Below are 19,106 nucleotides of genomic sequence, written 5' to 3'. Positions count from 1 at the left end.
TTTGGCTCCACTCCAGGCTTTGATCACATTCCACTTAACAAGGTGAATACACGGCGTCTTTATGAAAAGATATTTTAATAATTTTGCCACTGACGGAAATCCGTCGTAGACTCGCTGCAATCGACGGAAATCCGTCGCTACGACGGAGAACTTTAATCCATGTTTTTTTTAACCGTATACATACTGGGAACTATATTCTCAGAAGGCGAAGCACTGCTACTTGGGCAGAGTGATTTGCAGAACTCTGACGGAACTTTCTGCTCCTCACCAGGGGGCTTTTTGGGTGCTGTGAGCAAATCACTCCGCCCAAGTAGCAGTGCTTCGCCTTCCGAGAATGTAGTTCCCAGTTCCAGAAAAAGTTCCAGACACATCTTTGTGTTATTTTTGAAACACCACATCTTGTTTTGTCCCTTTTATTTATTTGAACAGACAATATCAACACGTGTGTTAAAATAACACGAATTATGTTAAATAGTAGAACACATCCTTTCTTTGTTTAAACACAAAGTAAACAAATGCTCAGCTGATGTCACAAAATTCATGAACGCACAAACCAGACAGACACGAGCATTTTCATAAAATATTTTATTTACAATGTTTAAATTTTAATGTATTACTTTTCATTTTGTAAAAGAGTAAAGAATATATTTTCATCCCTTATTTAAATATTCAAATATCATTCAAGACATCCTAAAAGTAGCCCCGTTACATTTGCACACATACATAAGTGTGTGTAAGGCACAATATACTCTGCAATTTAAAATTTCCATCAAAACTGGAACAATATATTTGAATAAACTATGAAAACAAAAGGCAAGAGGGAAGTACAGTGTGTTATGTCTACTGATGTACAGCAGGTGGAGCACTCGTTCTCTCTCTCTCGCTGTGATTCCACAGCTGCTTTGAACACATCATGATGCTAAGGAAGGAGTCGTCTCTAGCCGGACACAACCACAGTGGGAATTATACCCTGAATAAGTATAGTAATACCCTGAATTAATCACAGATAATTAAATCATGACCTCTGATTGACCCAGAAATTACTGAGATTATCCACAGTGTCAAATAGCCACAGAGAGAGAGAGAGCGAGAGAGAGAATATTATAGGCACTTAGTCAGAAACTAATCAGAAAAGGGCTCAGTAGTGCTTCAATATGACTATAAGTCCTCAAACTCATTCCTCTTCATCAGTGTAGTGTATTAGTGGTTGTCCGTGCTGCTCAGGTCCTGACTTCATCGTGGTGGTGAACATCGCTCTCGAAGGCCAGATTATCATATAGAGGAGACACATCAAGCGGTTCCACTCGCAGAGCTGCAAACCAATCACAACATACCACTTGAACACCACTTATCACAATGCAGCATTGTAATTACTCAATGTTATGTACCCAAATTTTATTATGCATTAATATATTTTTGTATAAAATGGTTCCTACACTTACACCCAATTCAGTCAAACATTAATATCAAATGAATGTTTCTATAAAACCAGTAAACAGTGTTACCACCCTGTATGTGAAAGTTAAGATCAATTTTGGAAGAAATGTGAGTGTGTGCAATTTACAAACCATTTTGCGTTTCTTCAGTAGGAGCGGATTGCTCGTTTCCGTGCAGGGATGCATATCCAGAGGATGGAGTCTCGCTTTGTGTGTGTGATGCTGTCTCACTTTGCAGGTCCTCGGAGATGGAAAAAGATCTGAAATCAGGCACTGAAATATGTGGTTGCTCCTCCACATCCATCTGTAAGAAATAGCAAGGTTTAGAAAAATACGTTTTGAGAATGTCTCCTACACGCATTTACAAAATCAGCACATGCATGGCGTCACATATGACACAGATGCCTCATTCGACACTCCATAGATGAAAGTTGTTAATGGCACATCTATATATACACATGTGTGGCTGTCGCTTAAAACATGCGTGTGTTGCTTTTGTGAATACACATCGAAGACTTTTTGAGCACCAAAAGTATTTACGTTGCCTCATAAAATTAAAGATTTAACCATTGTAGTCCCTTCCCAGATGAAAAAGAAGTACACGTCAATAGCACTTAAAGTGCTCTATTTTTGCACACTAGTTTTGTACTTAAAGGTGCAGTGTGTAAATTTTAGCAGCATCTAGTGGTGAGGTTGCAAATTGCAACCAACGGCTCGGTCCACTGCTCACCCCTTACTTTTGAAACGCATAGAGAAGCTATGGTAGCCGCCACCAGAAAAACATGTCATCGTCAGAGACAACTTAGTAAAAAAGTTTGTCCGATAAGGGCTTCTGTAGGAAACATGGCGTCACAAAATAGCGACTTACACATAAGGAGACCCTCTGTGTATGTAGATAAAAGCGTCGCATTCTAAGATAATAAAAACATAATAGTTCATTATAAAAAGGTCTTTATATACCCCTAATAATATAGTTTAGTATATTATTTTGCATTTCTGTCAAGAGATCCTTCTAAAAATTACACACTGCAACTTAAATATACAAAAAAAAAAAATTCTTCAGTACTTCTTAGGATAATCTTAAGAACAAGCTTAAAGTAGGCAGTGCGTCACCGCAAATAACCAAAAATGGGTAAAGAGGGGGGACATGGGTGAAGCTGAGGTGCTGGTTGCTGAAATCACGCCCAAACACTTTTTGTAACAGGCTGTAAAATATTTCTACTGTAAAGTATAGCATTGTAATATGGAGGTCTATGGGAATTGACCCTCTAGCGGCCAGTCGATGAATTGCAGCTTAAGGCACTTCCGTATTGGCTTCATCAGAGATCAGAAGGTTGCCTCGGGGTATCTAAATAATTTTTTAAAGCAGCGATTGTGTGTTAAAAGCACATTCATGGTGTCTCAAAATAGCACATATATGACACACATATAATCTTAAAATTATCTCAAGAAGTACTAAAGAAGAATTTTTGTATATTAAGTACAAAATTACTGCACTTATGGAAGTGTACTTCTTTTTCATCTGGGATGAACTATTTTACAATGTCTTTACTTTCTATTTGGGTCATAAAAGAGTTGTTTAGAAAACTCACAGATTATATTAGTAATATCTTATTCTGTGTTCTATCGGTAAACAAAATGTCTTACAATTATGGAATGACATGAGTAAATAATTAAATGACGAGGGTATTAAAAAAAACAGGCTGCCAAAATCAGATGGCAGCAGGATGAAAAGAACTGAACTTTGCCGTTTCCTATAATGACTAGGCATAATGACAAAGGAGAAGTTCAGGGTCAGTGTACATAACAATTACAAAAACAAGTAACAAGGATCCACCCAGTTATTGTCATTCAACACAAGGAGCATGGAAGGAAAACATTGAGAACAATCAAATGGTTTCTATGTCAATTTCGGGCCATGATGTCCCAAGAGAATCTTTAGAGCAGCGAGAACCAAAGCGAGCTCCAAAGGTGCAAGAAACATATTCTGAGATGCTCTGGTGTTCAAAACAGGCGTAGATCTCTTTGTCATCAACCAAACATGCCAGGTATCTGCTAGTTAAAGTTCAATCTATTTTAAAACAAGCTGGGCCACAGTAAGGTAATATATACCTGCAGAACATTAAAAGACTGAAGCAGGAAACTTGAAATATGATAATCCAATTCACAATAGGATAATATTGCAGTTCTTTAGGGAAGTTTCTCGGACGGGGTTTAGAGTAATCCAGAACTAGGTCTTAGTTATATTAGGACATTTAAAGGGTTACTCCAGCCGAATATCAAAATTACCTCATATTTACTTACCCTCAAGCAATTTGAAATACATATGTCCATCATCTTTCAGACAAGCAAATTTGGAGTTATTTTTGTAAATCTGCTTGCTTTTCCAAGCTTTAGAACAACTTTTGACTCCAAAATGGCATCGTGACTGGAAGCTAGTTATTAACGTTTAAAATATGGATATATCGCATCAATTACCCTTTATTTAAGTGATAGTTCACCCAAAAATGATAAAATTGATAAAAATAATGTCATTAATGACTCACCCTCATGTCGGTCCAAACCCGCAAGACCCTCCCTCATCTTCGGGACACAGTTTAAGATGTTTTATATTTAGTCCTATAGCTTGTTGACCATTCATTGAAAATCTACGTACAGTATACTGTCCATGTCCAGAAAGGCAACAAAACACCATCAAAGTAGTCCATGTGACATCAGTGGGTCAGCCAGAACGCGTTGAAGCATCAAAAACACATCTTGGTCCAAAAATAACGACTTTATTTAGCATTGTCTTCTCCTCCGTGTCTGTCGCTAAGCACATGTGCGAGACTAAAGTCACGTGACTGCAGTGACGCGGATGACGTGTTATCTGGTGCGCCCCAGCTGTTTTTTTGTTTTTGTGCGCCCGGGCTTCATTTACAGTCTGAGGGAGACGCACGCTGTAAGTTTAAAAAAAACTTTGAAAACATGTCTGAGGATAACACATCATTCGCGTCACTGCAGTCACTTGACTTTAGTCTCGTGCATGCTCTTCACAACAGAGAAGACAATGCTAATTAAAGTCGTAATTTTGGCTATTGTTGGACCAAAATGTATTCCTGATGCCACAACACACTCCAACTGACCCACTGATGTCACATGGACTACTTTGATGTTGTTTTTATTACCTTTCCGGACATGGACAGTATACCGTACGTAGATTTTCAATGAAGGGTCAACAAGCTCTCGAATTAAATATAAAACATCAAACTGTGTTCCGAAGATGAACGAAGGTCTTATGAGTTTGGAACGACATGAGGGTGAGTCATTAATGACGTTATTTTCATTTTTGGGTGAACTATCCCTTTAACCCCATGGAGCTGTGTTGATTCCGCCTAGTTGTTCCCTAATCCCTTTTATCTACATTATAAGCTTGGAAAAGCAAGGACATTTTGCTAAAATAACTTTAAATGTGTTTGTCTGAAAGATGATGGACATATGTATCTCATTGTTTGGGGGTGAGTAAATCATGGGGCAATTTTGGTTGCAGTATCGCTTCAAGTAGTTTTAACAAGCAAACCTTACAAAAAACATAAGTGGTGTGCATCGTAAAACAGAAACAACAGCGGTGATATATGTTAAAATAAGAAGGTGTCTTTAAATTAAAGCAACACTATGTAGTTTTATTACCTTTAAATAATATCTCTAAAATTATTTCAGTGTTAGAACAACTTTTAACTGGACAAATTGTACTGTTGCTGCAACCTGACCAACCTCCTAGCTGCTACAAGCACACTTTGAAAGTGGCGGTGGAGGATAGAGCACACAGCCCCGCCCCTCCCCCTGCCTGCAGAAGAGTGTCTGATACCAGGCACTGTTGCGCTTTTCAACCACATGGGGGAGCTGTAAGTCATTTTTACATGGAAACTACATAGTGTTGCTTTAAGGCAGCTCAAACATGCATACATATCTGGGACTAGGACAGGCCACTAAAATATGTTTAGTGTAGAGTTATTTAAAATAAAATAGCTATTCAAAACAATACGCTAGGCTGACCTGCTAGATCAGACGATACAGCCAGCAGTGTCCTTCACAGTTCACAAGGACAAGAGTCCCCGGAGGTGATTTGAAGAATTATTATTAGCTTTTTATCATTGCTATAGCACTTTCTACCATGATGCCACATTTCTTTACAGCTCATTTGAATTTAATTTTCTGAGTTCACCTTAGTCACCGCAGTAGTTTGCATACCATTCTAAACAGGCATTCTCTCTGCTGTATGGTGAGCTAAGCCGGTGGAAAAACACACCCAAATGCAGGCATATCTGAAGCAGAGGCATTTATATTATATTTAGGGCAAATATGATTGGCATAAAATGGGCAAAGGTAATGTCAAGTTCTGTCGGGCAAATCAGGGCACATTTTGTTGACGCAAATTGACAGCATTCTTCCATCATGTGAGCTTGTGTAAAAACATTTTATTGCCATCTCAAGTGAGCATGACTCAAGTAAACTTTGTACAAAGGTGTGTCTTTGTTGATGATAAGGAATTGAGTTCTAGGAGATAGCCAATCTCATGTCCAAGTGTGTCCTTCTGACACAATAAACGATGTAATGGAACAAAATAATACAGGTTTATTGGCATACAAGTATGTCTGAGCATAAGCAATGTGGCAACGGTTTGAGACATTCGCATTTATACTTAATACAGCAGTGCTATACTGAAACGAGATATAGACTGAATGATATGAGGAAGTGATACAGGAGTGAAAACTTGGCCAACTGGGTAAAAAACAGGGGTCCTTAATGCTAGACTCTACAGTTGATTTTGATGATCAGCGACAAAAGACACATCACATAATAAGCTGACAACCAACCATCAGCAGACTCTACATGACTCTGACATCAAATGCTCCAGGCACATGATGTATCTCTCTACATAGGGCTCACATCAGAAGTTTATTAAATCTCTTTCTCTTTGACAACTATCACTTAATCTCACTCGCATTTAATCATTATGCTTCCCTTTGGCTGTTTTAAAATGAAACCAGCTTCCTTTCAAACAAAAACACTTTCTGTAAAGTCACTGGCTGACTTGCAGGTATCAGCTGTAATACATTTCTGACACACCTCAAATGCAAGTTACGGGAAGAAGATATTTGTTAGCGCATGTTTGGAGGGGAGCGTATGAGCGTGTGTAAACCACACATAAATCCTCGAGGATAACACCCCACAGCTTTACGAACACAAACCATGTCGTTTTAAATTTTACAGGTGGTTGAACTCACCTCGACTCCGAGGGCTTTAAGGATATCACATTTGCACATCGGGCAGGTTCTGTGCTCCAGCAGCCATGGCTCTATGCAGGACTTATGGAAGAAATGATTGCAAAACACAAACAAACATAAGTGTACGGCCACAATACGACTGGAAAGACAGGAACGTTCGCATTTATAGTGAAAACAAAACCAATAAGATACCAATTGGAGATATGAACATACTTGCATGTGAGAATTGACAGGACGTCTCCTGGTTTATACAAGTCGATACACACTGCGCAGGTGTCAGCATCAGGGCCGGTCTCCTGCGAGAAACACACAAATCATCAAGCTGTTTACGTGCGTCAATTGCTCAGTAACTTATCTTATTGCTAATAAGCGTTCATAAAAAATATATGTAAATAAATTACTCAAATACATTTTAAAATGTAATCTTTAAAGGATTAGTCAATTTTCTTAAAAAAAGAAAAATCCAGAAAATTTACTCATCACCACGCCATCCAAAATGCCGATGTCCCTCCCCGTTCAGTCGAGAAGAAACCATGCCTTTTGAAGAAAACACTCCAGGACCTTTCCTTAATGGAACCAAACACTTAACACTTAACTCAACACCTAACAGTTTTTCAAAGGATCCCAAACGAGGCATAAGGGTCATATCTAGCGAAACGATTGTCATTTTTGACAAAAAAAGCACTTTTAAACCACAACTTCTCGTCTATCTCTGGTCCTGTGAAGCGCCAGCGCGACCTCGCGTAAATGCGTAGTGACGTAGAAAGGTCACGAGTTACATATATGAAACGCACATTTGCGGACCATTTTAAACATTAAACTGACACAATGACATTAATTAGTATCATTACACATACAACAACGTTGGAACAGTCCTCTTTCTCCACACTTGTAAACACTGGGGCGGAGTTTCGCAGTCGTCATCAGTGACCTCTTGACGTGATGGCGTATTGCGTGAGGTCGCGCTGGTGCATCACAGGACCGGAGATAGATGAGAAGCTGTGGTTTAAAAGATCATATTTAAAAATTTTCTTGTCAAAAATGACAATTGTTTCGCTAGATAAGACCCTTATGCCTCGTTTGGGATCGTTTAGAGTCTTTTGAAACAAAAGAAAAAAAAAGTTAAGTGTAAAGTGTTGGGGTCCACCAAAATAACCTGGAATGTCTTCCTCAAAAAAAAACATAATTTCTTCTCGACTGAACAAAGAAAGACACCAACATCCTGGATGACATGGTGGTGAGTAAATTATCTGGATTTTTTAAAGAAAATTGACTAATTCTTTAAAGATGGACTACGCTATGTATTTTCTTGGGATGCTCAGGACATTTCTGGGAGCAGGATGTGTAGCCTCTAGCCAATAATGACGCACACTTGCGCAAGCGAACGCACCAATCATACCCAAAGCAGCTAAAATGAACAAGGCTGATCCTGCCACAAAAACTTAGCCAGGCATCATCGGTCATTACAAAAGCAGGATGAATCTGAATTAGGTTTTCATCTGGTGCTAAGCCCTAAAGGAAAGGATGGGTCTGAAGAGCGCTCCAGAGTTGCAATGTGTTCTGTTAGAGAGGTTTGTGTCATTGCCTCAGTATTAGTTTGCAATGTACATACGGTTTATGTACACAATACGTCCTCCTCCTACTACTACTATTACTAGGAAATAACCCTTGAGGTCTGCAGAATTGACTTTGTGCTTTGAATAATTTTCTGTTTAACACGCAAGCCTTGCTGGTTACAATGGCGAATACAAACCAAGTAGCAAGTTCAGAGTGGGAGACTCATAAATTTGTACATGTGTGGTTGTAAATGGAAATTTTGTTCTGAAAGTGTACATACTTACTAAATATTTGGTTACTTTGTATGGTGTTCTGCGCAAAGGAAGAGCTGAATTTGAATATTGTTTTAATACAGTAACTAAAATCTTTCATAGAGCACCTTAAATACATTTTTATTCATAAAATCATGTTTTTTATTTTTTTAACCTTTGACCTTTAGTTGTTCTGTATATAATATGTTTAATTTAAATAAAGGTAATTTCCTTAATTTATATTTGTCATTAACATTGCGTGATTAATATTGTCCAAAGGTTGTCTTTACAGCCCAAAAAAATGAAATGAAAGCATTGCCAAGAAAATACAAGCAGATGTGTGCACACAGAAGAACAATTTACATATACATGAACACATGGGAAATGCACAGAGAGATGTACCTGGTCTCCTTGTCTCAGCGTGCGAACCTGCAGCTGACCAATTGCCTTTTTTGCTTCAGATTTCAGCTTTTTCTGTAAAAGAAGAACAGAAAAACAGAGCTTGAGGTATGCATGTCTGTGTACTGTTCTAGTCTCACTGGTTTTTCGGGAAGTGTATGAATATTGCAGAAGTGTAATGCGAGTACTAACGCTGAGCACACACACAAAGTGCACACAAATGTGTTTGCTCTTCTCCACAAACACTTGCAACAAAGCACATTAAGTAACTGAACATTAAACACATATAGTATGAAAGGAAAACGTTATACAAAAACAAAGTTTAAATGTACTGCCATGGCTTTATGTAGTGGGTCAATTCACATGTACACACTCTATTATCAACATGAGATCTTATGTTACAAGTATATTACATTGTATATTATTATATTGTAACATTACAGTGTTACAATATGACCTTATCGCTAATGTCAGCTTGTGTTTGGATTGGTGGTCAATCCACACTTTCACATTTCGGACAAAAAAGGATCTTGTTTGCTGGTGTGGTTTCCAAATGAATCACTTAAAAAACCCATGCAACTGGTATGAGTCTTTCCACTTTTGCAAGGAAAAAACAAAAAAAAACCTCCATCCATAACAAAACACACCACAAAATGAGATCTAACATCAGATCACCACAGAATTTCAATAAATCAAAACTACTATGTCCAAAAAAGAAATATGTGCATATTATTAGACTACAGAAAACAGCTTTTATGGCAGTTTACAGAATTTACAGCGCTCACGCTTTTAGTCTGAATTTTGTCTACATTTACAGAATATCTTAATATAAATCCTTATAATGTATCCTTTTCATACAGTAGTTATCGTAGTTATCAGTAACACGGGGGGGGGGTTTCTAAAGCTATTTCATGCATTCTGACTTATTAACACTGTTGGATTCCTCATGCTAAACAGGCAAAATGCCAAAAAAAGCCTATAACATGAGTATTTGGATGCATAACAGAGTATTTCTGTGCTGAATGTACTTCGTAAGTTGTTTTAGACATGAGAGATTAATACATAACAATCTTAACAATCTTCATTTTTTTTAAAGGATAATTTTGGTGCTGGAAGTACAGTGGAACTCCTTATGTGGGCACATCCGGTATACAGCATGCACACAACAACCAAGAGTTGACATAAATCAACGTCACCAGAAAAGTGTGTGTTTGTTTGTGAGGGAAATTTAACCCCTTAGGCATTCCCCCCCCCCCCCTATTGAGTTAAATCTACACTCTTGGAGCTTTCAAACGATATATACTTTGTCATGATTAGATAAGAATTCAAATGCAACATAGGCGTCCTGCTGGCGAGACAGTAACATTTAGCAAGATATAAATGTTTTTAAGCACACTCTCTTCATAAATGAATCAATTACTCTCCATACATAGTTGAAATGTCTATTTTAGAGGCTTAGACCTTTCCAACGATATATAGTTTGTAGTGATACATAAAATTTACATCAACAATACTGATGTAAACTTAGGTGTACCATATTCAGGACGGTGACACCGTTTTAAGCCTGTTCAGCTTCCCAATGAGTCCAGCATTGTGGAAACAATGGACAGGCTATAGTTTCTTTTTCTGGGGTAGCAGCGGAGTTGTGCAAGTGTGTTTGTTTAAAAGGGACATTTCACAAGACTTAAAGATGTCAAATAAATATTTGGTGTCCCCAGAGTAAATATGTGAAGTTTTAGCTTAAAATGTCATATAGATCATTTATTATAGCAAGTTAAAATTGTCACTTTGTAGGTGTGTGCCATTTTGGGTGTGTCATTTTACATGCAAATGAGTGGATCTCTGTACTAAGTGGCAGTGCCGTGGTTCGGTAGTGCAGATTAAGGGGAGGTATTATCCCCTTCTGACATCACAAAGGGTGCCAAATTTTTTTCATGCTTGCAGAGAATGGTTTACCGAAACCATTAAGTTACTGGGTTGATTTTATTCACATTTTCTAGGTTGATAAAAGCACTGGAGACCCAATTATAGCACTTAAAGACTGAAAAAGTCTGATTTTAATGGTATGTCCCCTTTAAAGCTGGATTTTGCTGAAATGGGGGGGTCATGAGTTGCAGGCGAAAAATAAACTGCATGAAATGTCTGTGTTTTGTTGTCAGTCGTCGCGTAAGTGCATATAATGTGAACGACATGTATCCTAAGTTATCCAGAGATAGTGGGATAATGTTTTGTGTGTGTTGCCTGCTCTATCCATGGTACGCTTCTTTATTTTCTGGGAAAGTAGCACAGTACAGCTGATCTGTCTTTTACAATACAAATCTGATATAACGAAAGACTCTTCTGAGATATGAAGTATGCAATACTACTCTATAGGTCCCAATCATCAACATGATATTAGCCGAAACTCTGTGTTATGTGACCTTTAAAAAGATTAACACTACATAACATAGTGTCTCCTCTCACAAAAACATAGCCATTTCCAATGAATGGAAAGGGTTTTATGTAACAGACATAGATGTGCCGCAGGGTCCCCAGTAACCCAAAGATGCTTGTGTGTGTTCATTAACTAAGCAACAATGAACATTCCCAACTCTCTCAGTTTGTGTGTTGGTGTTCCAGAGGGAGAGCACCAAGTATGTGTGACATTGAGACGGTAATGTGAACCCTCTATCGAAATGAAACAGGTTCCATAAATGTTCCACATGTGTTAAACAACTTCTAACGCTGCTGTTTCTAGGAAAACGATAGATAGATGGATAAAAACTGGATTCTCAACATTTCAATAAGGTCTTATAAACAAAATCCCCATTTACCAAACAGTAAAACAATCTATACCCAAGTAGTTAGTCATCTGGAATGCTGATGTACAGTTTAGATCACCAAAGGGCGGTACTTCTCTAAAATCTCTGAACTGAAATGTTGTATCAAGATACAGTAATTTGATGTAGCAGCAATTAATTATTTATATAAATAACTATTAAAAAGTAGGAGTCGACCGATTATCTGCGCCGATATTAAGCATTTTTATGGTTATCTGTAATTTTCAAAACTAATTTGCTGACAAAATAATTAAATTTTGAAATACGCTATTTGGCTCTGATGCAGCCACCTCTTTCGAAACTCACCACTTTGTGGCCTAGAGCAATGTCCGCCCAACGCCCATCTGATATGTTGGGCATCACAAGTCCAGTTAAGTCCAGTCCCTATTAAAAAGTTTGATTTAGTGTTTTATTTAAAAGTAACAGCACTTGGAAGGTATATCAGACATATTCGTTCTATGTTACAAAGTGACAATAACAGACAGGTATAGGTATTCAAACTGGTACCCTGATGCGGTCTATAACACCGGAAAAAGCTTAACAGTCAAGATTGCTTAAATACGTATATGTCGAACATCATGTGACCAAAACGGAAAACTGGGTTGATTGCTTCCAGTTGCCGGTATGTGCTATCGTAGCTTGTTATAGAGGGTATGCACGTGACGTCACCTTCGGCAAAAGTGACTGCGGTTACGCCCACTGAGTGGCAAAAGACAAAGCGGCAGCATTTGTGTACAGTGTGAAATCAGCGAAAAGAAAACATGGGAAAAACGCGTCTAAATGGGAAAGAGCTGTTGTGCGATAGACTGTACTAACAGATTTTACAAGAATTAGGAGCTATCATTTTACAGACTGCTAAGAAACACCGAAAGGAGAAGTAAATTGAACGTTCACGCCAACGTCCACAGACCACAGGTGGGTTGATAAGTTGCTAGGGTCAATATCAAGCAGAGCTTTTACTTTTTAAGTTTTTTTGTATTTTATCTGTGTTTCGTAAAACATACATTCCAAAGCTTATTATCATAAGTTTTACTCTATTACATTTCATAAATAATACGTTTTTGTTTTACATTTAATATTTAAGTACTTTTACTCCAGTACACAATTTTAATGTAATTAGGTATTAAATATATTTTAATATGCAATATTAAAGAATACGATTCTATGCTTTAGAATGTAGTGAAGTAAAATTTTTCCCAATACAAACACCCTAATAAAGCACAGATGCTTGGAAAATGTAACTAATGTAACTAAGTATTTTCCAGCTCTGCTATCAAGTCCAATTACATTTTTTTAAGCTGATAATAGTCCGTTATTTTCGCAGCACCCGCTATGAAAACCAGCCATTTTGTTGAACGTTTGCCACTCAACAGAGCGTGTTCCAGTGTGGTCAGGTGGAAAGTGATGGCCGCTAGATGGCGCTACAAATTTACACAGTGTACCTTTAATGTAATAAAACAAATAAAAACACTATGTTCTTGATTTCTTGTTTAAGAAATACCCATACGTGTAAAATAAATAATACCCATATGTAGGGCTGGGCAATATATCAGATGCAATTGTCATGCGCATCTCATCAGTAAAGCCGGTTACTTGATTAGTAATAAATGGCCATCACCTGCTTTCAGTTGAAGTGGCATTTACAATACAGAACCAGCTTTACTGACGAGATGCGCATGATAAAACCATTTGATACCCATTCACCCATATGAATCGCTTTTGAAATTTGCCTATGAAAAAGACTGAAGATTTAAATAACCATTAAAATAAAGCCCAACAATGCTGACAAAACTCCAGACTTTGTGAGTCCAATTCACACTGACCAACACCAACACACTGCTTTACACTATCTGACCGGCATTTTCAACTTGTTTTACTGGCATAAATTTACTACTGGCCCTTAGCTAGCACCAAAAATCAAGTAAAAACTTTTTACCGCCAACCATCTTTCTACACCCATGGGTTTTTGTGGCTCTTTTCTTTCAACTAACTGATGAATCAAAACATATGCTGTATAAAATCACTTCATGACCAATAACACTTTCCATGACTCGAGACTACTTTCTTAAAATGACAAAACAAAAACATTTCAGTGTTACACAACGTGACAAGCCTGAGTAGCAGGAATTCATCACACAGACCTCACCTGAAACCTAGTCAAAAGATATGCTAGAAATGATATGATGCATCTTTTATGCGTACCATCTACAATCCACAATTGACATGTTCAACAGTGGCTTTTGTTTTGAATGATTACCATCTACTATTCTTAATATCCCCTTTTAAAGTACAAGTACTTTAAGCACACCTTTGTTTTGTCTTTTGGCTCTATTGTGCTGCTTATATATATATATATACACACACATACACACAGTTAGGACATAAAGGTTGACAAAATGGTAAAAAGTACAGCACAGTTCGAAACAGAACTAGTCCAGCCAGTTAAAAGCAAGTTTGACAAGAACAGCGAAAACAAATATGCAGTGAGAAACTATGCATGTGATGTGCTATATAAACTGTCAAACAGAAATGTCACAATCCTCATAGTGCCAACCACGTACTATAATTAACTTTTGAATCATACAGGTCGTCAAAAAACCAAATGAAACCCCTGTAGTGTGTTCATTTGAACACTGACAGATTCTCTCAGGTTTACGTAGTCACAATAACCTTTTGTTAGTTCACATCCGTAAAAAACGAAAGACACACATAATAATAAGGGATTCACGCCTGCATTTACATGGAGTTGTAATTCCCAGAACTAAACAGTGTGTGCATTTGTGCAATTCATAAACATGTCTCACCCACTACATTCACAGAACTAAGCATAAAATTATAATATCATAAAGGAGTACTTAATCTTAAGTACAACCAAACTTTCCTTACAACAATTTACCATGGTAACCAATGTTTTTGAAAGATACTGAACATAACAAGATAGTTATTATAATGCTCAATGAATAGGCGACAATGAAACACTCAATATGGCTGCTGTGGTAACTGAAGTCTCATCTTCCAGTTTAAAGAACCAACCATCAACCGATAAAATCTGAGACAGAGCTTGCCATCATGTGCGCATATGCAGTGGCCGAAACGACCTCGAATAAAGGTGTTTTAAAAAAAAATTGAGCTTAAAAAACAAATGTTATGGTACGGTTGATGTCAGGTTAAATTGTTGGTCAGAAATATGTTGTTTAATTGTGAATTTAGCATCAAATTCGATATATTGGAAATTTCTGCAAACTTTCGGATATCAAATGTTGGGTATATCACTATAGTTTAGGGCTGCACGGTATTGAGAAAATATGCAATGTACGATTCTACTGTTGCCGGTTGCGGTAACAATATTTCTTGCAGTATATCATTACCCGAGATAAATGCTATTTTAAAAAATCATTAAGATATGTAATTATTATACTGAAATAAACAGGTAATACCTATTATTCTGATGTAATAACATCTAATTTAGGCCAAAAAAGCTATTTCAGACTAGGGCTGGGTATTGGCAAGAGCCTCACGATACGATACATATCACGATACATGTGCCATGATACATTGTATCACGATGCAAAACAATACGTTGCATGTTGCAATACTTTTTCTTTTTTTTAATCAAAAATGTAAAAAAAATTTAGTTACATTTTTTTTAAACACTTTTTAAAGCCAAAGTGCTTCCACACGTCAGCTTTGTACGGAGCCCCTAAGGGGACATCGAGCAAAAATTAAATAAAGTTTAGTTTCGCGTACGCACGCGAAACTACCGCATTACTAATCACGCTGGGTCACGGTTTGGATAGTGTGGGTGCACCCTTAGTAAGGCTCCTTCTGATTGATCTAATTTGGACAATCTAAGCATGCGACACACAAATGATAGACACTTAAAATAAATTTTGGATATCACACACACTGTTATCACGATAACGATAATTTTCCGATATGCCGTGCAGCCCTACTACAGTTAAGTTTAACCTGTAGCTCAGGTCACAGAGCATTGCGTTAGCCAAGCAAAAGTCACAAGTTTGAATCCCAGGGACCACACATTGATAACATTTACGCATTTGGCAGACGTTTTTATCTCAAGCAACTTACGGTGCATTATAAGGTATACACATTATCAGTATTTTTGTTTCCTGGGAGTGAACCCATGACCTTTTGAGCTGCTAAAGCAATGCTTTTCACTGAGTTACATACAGGAACACACAAAAGGTATACCTTCAATGCACTGTAAATAGATTTGGAGAAAATTGTCTGCCAAATGCATAAAAAAAAAAAACTTTCATATCAGTCAGTTCACAGTGTCTAGACCAGGGGTAGGCAAGGTTGGTCCTGATGTGCCGATGTCCCGCAGAGTCTAGCTAAATCTCTAATGAAGCAATATCATCAAGGTCTAAAGAGTCACTGAAAACAACAGGTAGGCAAAGTTTTATCAGGGTTGGAGCTAAAATCTGCAGGACATCGGCACTCCAGGACCGATGTTGTCTACCCATACCTAGATTATGGTTACCATGGAAACTTTTTGTAAGTGTAAGAGTTTAAACTCCATCAAAATAGCAGCCTTCCATCCATATCCTTAGCGGTACCTGATTGCGGTTCTGCTGCCTGAGGTTGTTCAGCCTCCGGGCGGAATAGAAGATGAAGTATCCGACTGTTGCCGCGGTGACGATGAAGAAGGAGATGGAGACGAAAAACACAGAGTACTGACTCATCCAGGGACCATGCTGCTTTCCAACCTCTATTGCTACGGTAACTGCGATGCCTTGCTGTAGCAGGTTCACCATCTCCATCCCACTTTCGTAGCCAATCATAATTGCTACGATGGTTGTGCCTGAAGGTACACACAAACAGAATTGACCCTCCTAAATACACACAGGGCGCATGCGCATACCAAAACACACACACATTACTCTTAGCAACCCGGTGGCTGAGATAGGGAAAAAGACGATACATTAACAAGCAGACTGATTTAAATGATTTATAAATTTTGAATAACTTTTCGCAAAATCAGGGGGGGGGGGGTATCCACGCAGCCTGGGTCGTGCGTTACACACTGGTCCCACAGTGATGTCAGATGCTCTTATAATAAAAAAAACTAATTTAGGTTTCTAAAACTAATTTTAGAATCATTCTATTTTAGATCGAAACGCTCATAAATCAATGCTGCCTGGTAATTTCTTAATCACCACATTTAATTGCAACCACACCTAGGTGCTTTTTATGACATGGCGTTATAAAACACGCGGATTTATTACATGTTATTGCAAAAGCTCGGTGTCATGATGCTGAATGATTGCGCATTTCTCATTATGAGTATCACTGTACTTTAAAACAGAAATGTGTCCTTTTCACCCGAAACAGGTGACAGAAGTGCGCGCGCTTCCGCTTAGACTAGTGGCCCGTCCTGTTTAAACAACTTACACAACGCCCGGGTTAGAGTACAACATTTTCCTAAAGCTCATAAACATCATACATTAAACTTAGTTCAGCCATGGAAATGCACAACCTGTGGCCCAAAAGCATTAAGTCACCTCTAGACGTCATCTTTTGGTTACATACCTGGGTGGGACATCTGAATAACTCGATTATCCGTCCCATAATCGTTAAAAATAATAGCAGCGACAGCGCCGTTCTTGGCCGCGACGTTAATTTTGTCGGTGAACGTGCATCCGTATCCGCGCTGAATTAAGGCGATCCATCCCCTGGTGCCGTTCGGTCGCTGATAAACCGTGTCCCGGTCACAGCCGTAGATTGGGTCTGCTAAATATAAATTTCCCGAGACAGAAGCTTTGGGTGAATCTTGTCCATACAACCCGATTTCGTCCTGATGCCAAGTTGTTTGGTTTGTGTCAAGAAGGACGTAGGAAACGTTCAGGTATGCGGTGCACAGGTAAGTGGCCTGCGACACCTGGAGAAAAGAGGCCACCAGGAGCCACGAAAACAAATCCCGACCCGCAAAAGGCCCCATATTTGGCCAAAAAACGCTTCGGCAACCCTCTGAGATACAGTTCAAAACACAACTTGATAGAAATTGAGTCTTTTAAAACGCTTAAAATGGTTCTACAAACAAAATAACGTTAACTCCCTGTGTAGCGTCTGCAGGTGTTTCAGTAACGAAACTTGAGTAGAAAGTCTACCTCACTGAAGTCACTGGGACTTAAACCACGCCCATCCCTCTCTTAAAGCCACACACACGTTTATTTATCTATAAATCTATCTATTACAAATAAACATACCCACTTATACTAATTATTTATATTATTAATTATGGTCATGGACTACAAATAGACTACTTGCAAAGATGTATAAAGAAAACATATGAAGCTATATGTGTATGCCCAAATAAAAGCAAGACAGTTTTGTGCTTTTACTTATACGCTGCATTAAATGTTTAGTCTCAATATGTTTATATAAGCCCTGTGTATTGTATAGAATAGTATGTGTAGGAAAATTTGGTATTAATTGGCTTCATTTTTTCTTAGGAGTTGGAACTGTCTGTGTTTCTTTTTATTAGAAGTCAAAATGAAATAAACAGTTCAGTTCAGCTTTAGATGAAGACAACATTCTTCTAGAACCAGTTAGACAACAATAATAAGGTGCTGTGTTAGTTTCTTTTTAAACCAGTCATGTAAAAGCTTATCTTGATTCTGTGTGTCTTTAATCTGTGTAGATTTTATGTGTTCAGAGAGAGAATTCACCTTTGGTAACTATGGAAAGGGAGTTGTGACAAAAATGATCACATATTTTATGTAATTATTTAGCATTTGTGTCAATAATAACAAACAACCATTAGTCTACTTTTTCTAAGAAAGGGGACATCTGCTGGTCCAAATTGTAAGTGCAACGAAAATACTGAAGACAAAAACAGATGCAAATGGGTCACATTCACTAATAATTATGTAATAATTACGTATTTGTACGCATATTTAAACTTCTCACAAAAACTTTCCGCCTAATTCACAACACGCACGTGCGCACATGTCACGCACACATACGTGCATGCTTAGTGAATAAGACCTTTTTAAAAATATATATATTTCTATTTAAGGGCAATCTACAACATTCTTAAATATTTTGCAACGCATACCATTTCTATTTGTGAAAACTTTGAATTATTAGATGATATATTTTAAAGTCAGTCTTTTAAAGGTGCCAAAGAATGCATTGAAATAATATTAAATTGTTCTCTGATATCCACAGATATGTGGCATGGGGCTTTATTAATGATCACATGATCCAGAGATGGTTTTACATATCCATTTACAACCCTAGGATTTGCCCTTATTACCTTATTTTAAAGGGTCATGAATAATAATGTTGAGCTCTGCTCTGATTGACTGGTTTCATTCAGTTTCACTGTTTTCTTTCAGTAGCTCTATTAGG

General features: G+C 37.8%; 1 protein-coding gene across 2 annotated transcripts; it reads right to left on the bottom strand.

Annotated features, from left to right (window-relative positions):
- Positions 1-570: 570 nt before the first annotated feature.
- rnf128a (ring finger protein 128a) lies at positions 571-17,866 on the bottom strand. Of its 2 annotated transcripts, XM_073860258.1 has the most exons (8): positions 17,283-17,866; positions 16,310-16,554; positions 12,036-12,113; positions 8,914-8,985; positions 6,922-6,999; positions 6,704-6,805; positions 1,569-1,740; positions 571-1,312 (listed from the first exon to the last, which is right to left on the bottom strand). In XM_073860258.1, the coding sequence occupies exons 1-8, from the start codon at positions 17,689-17,691 to the stop codon at positions 1,221-1,223; spliced, it is 1,248 nt and encodes a 415-aa protein (XP_073716359.1). In that variant the 5' UTR covers positions 17,692-17,866; the 3' UTR covers positions 571-1,220. The 2 variants fall into 2 exon arrangements, with proteins under 2 accessions (XP_073716359.1, XP_073716360.1); XM_073860259.1 differs by lacking the exon at positions 12,036-12,113 and having other exon boundaries at positions 17,283-17,864.
- Positions 17,867-19,106: the final 1,240 nt, after the last annotated feature.

This window comes from Misgurnus anguillicaudatus, chromosome 22, assembly GCF_027580225.2.
Source record: "Misgurnus anguillicaudatus chromosome 22, ASM2758022v2, whole genome shotgun sequence".
NCBI lineage: Eukaryota > Metazoa > Chordata > Actinopteri > Cypriniformes > Cobitidae > Misgurnus > Misgurnus anguillicaudatus.
The sequence above is the reverse complement of the archived record's forward strand: the minus strand, read 5'-3'. Positions and strand labels throughout refer to the sequence as shown.

Bases quoted from the DNA above. Each gene is read 5' to 3' on its own strand.
- rnf128a (XM_073860258.1), bottom strand. From the start codon at position 17,691: ATGGGGCCTTTTGCGGGTCGGGATTTGTTTTCGTGGCTCCTGGTGGCC. The intron at 12,114-16,309 runs GTACCGCTAAGG...ACTTTTTAATAG, and splicing joins GGCAGCAGAACCGCAATCAG to GGACTGGACTTAACTGGACT. The intron at 7,000-8,913 runs GTACATCTCTCT...TGTTTCTCGCAG, and splicing joins CGCTGAGACAAGGAGACCAG to GAGACCGGCCCTGATGCTGA.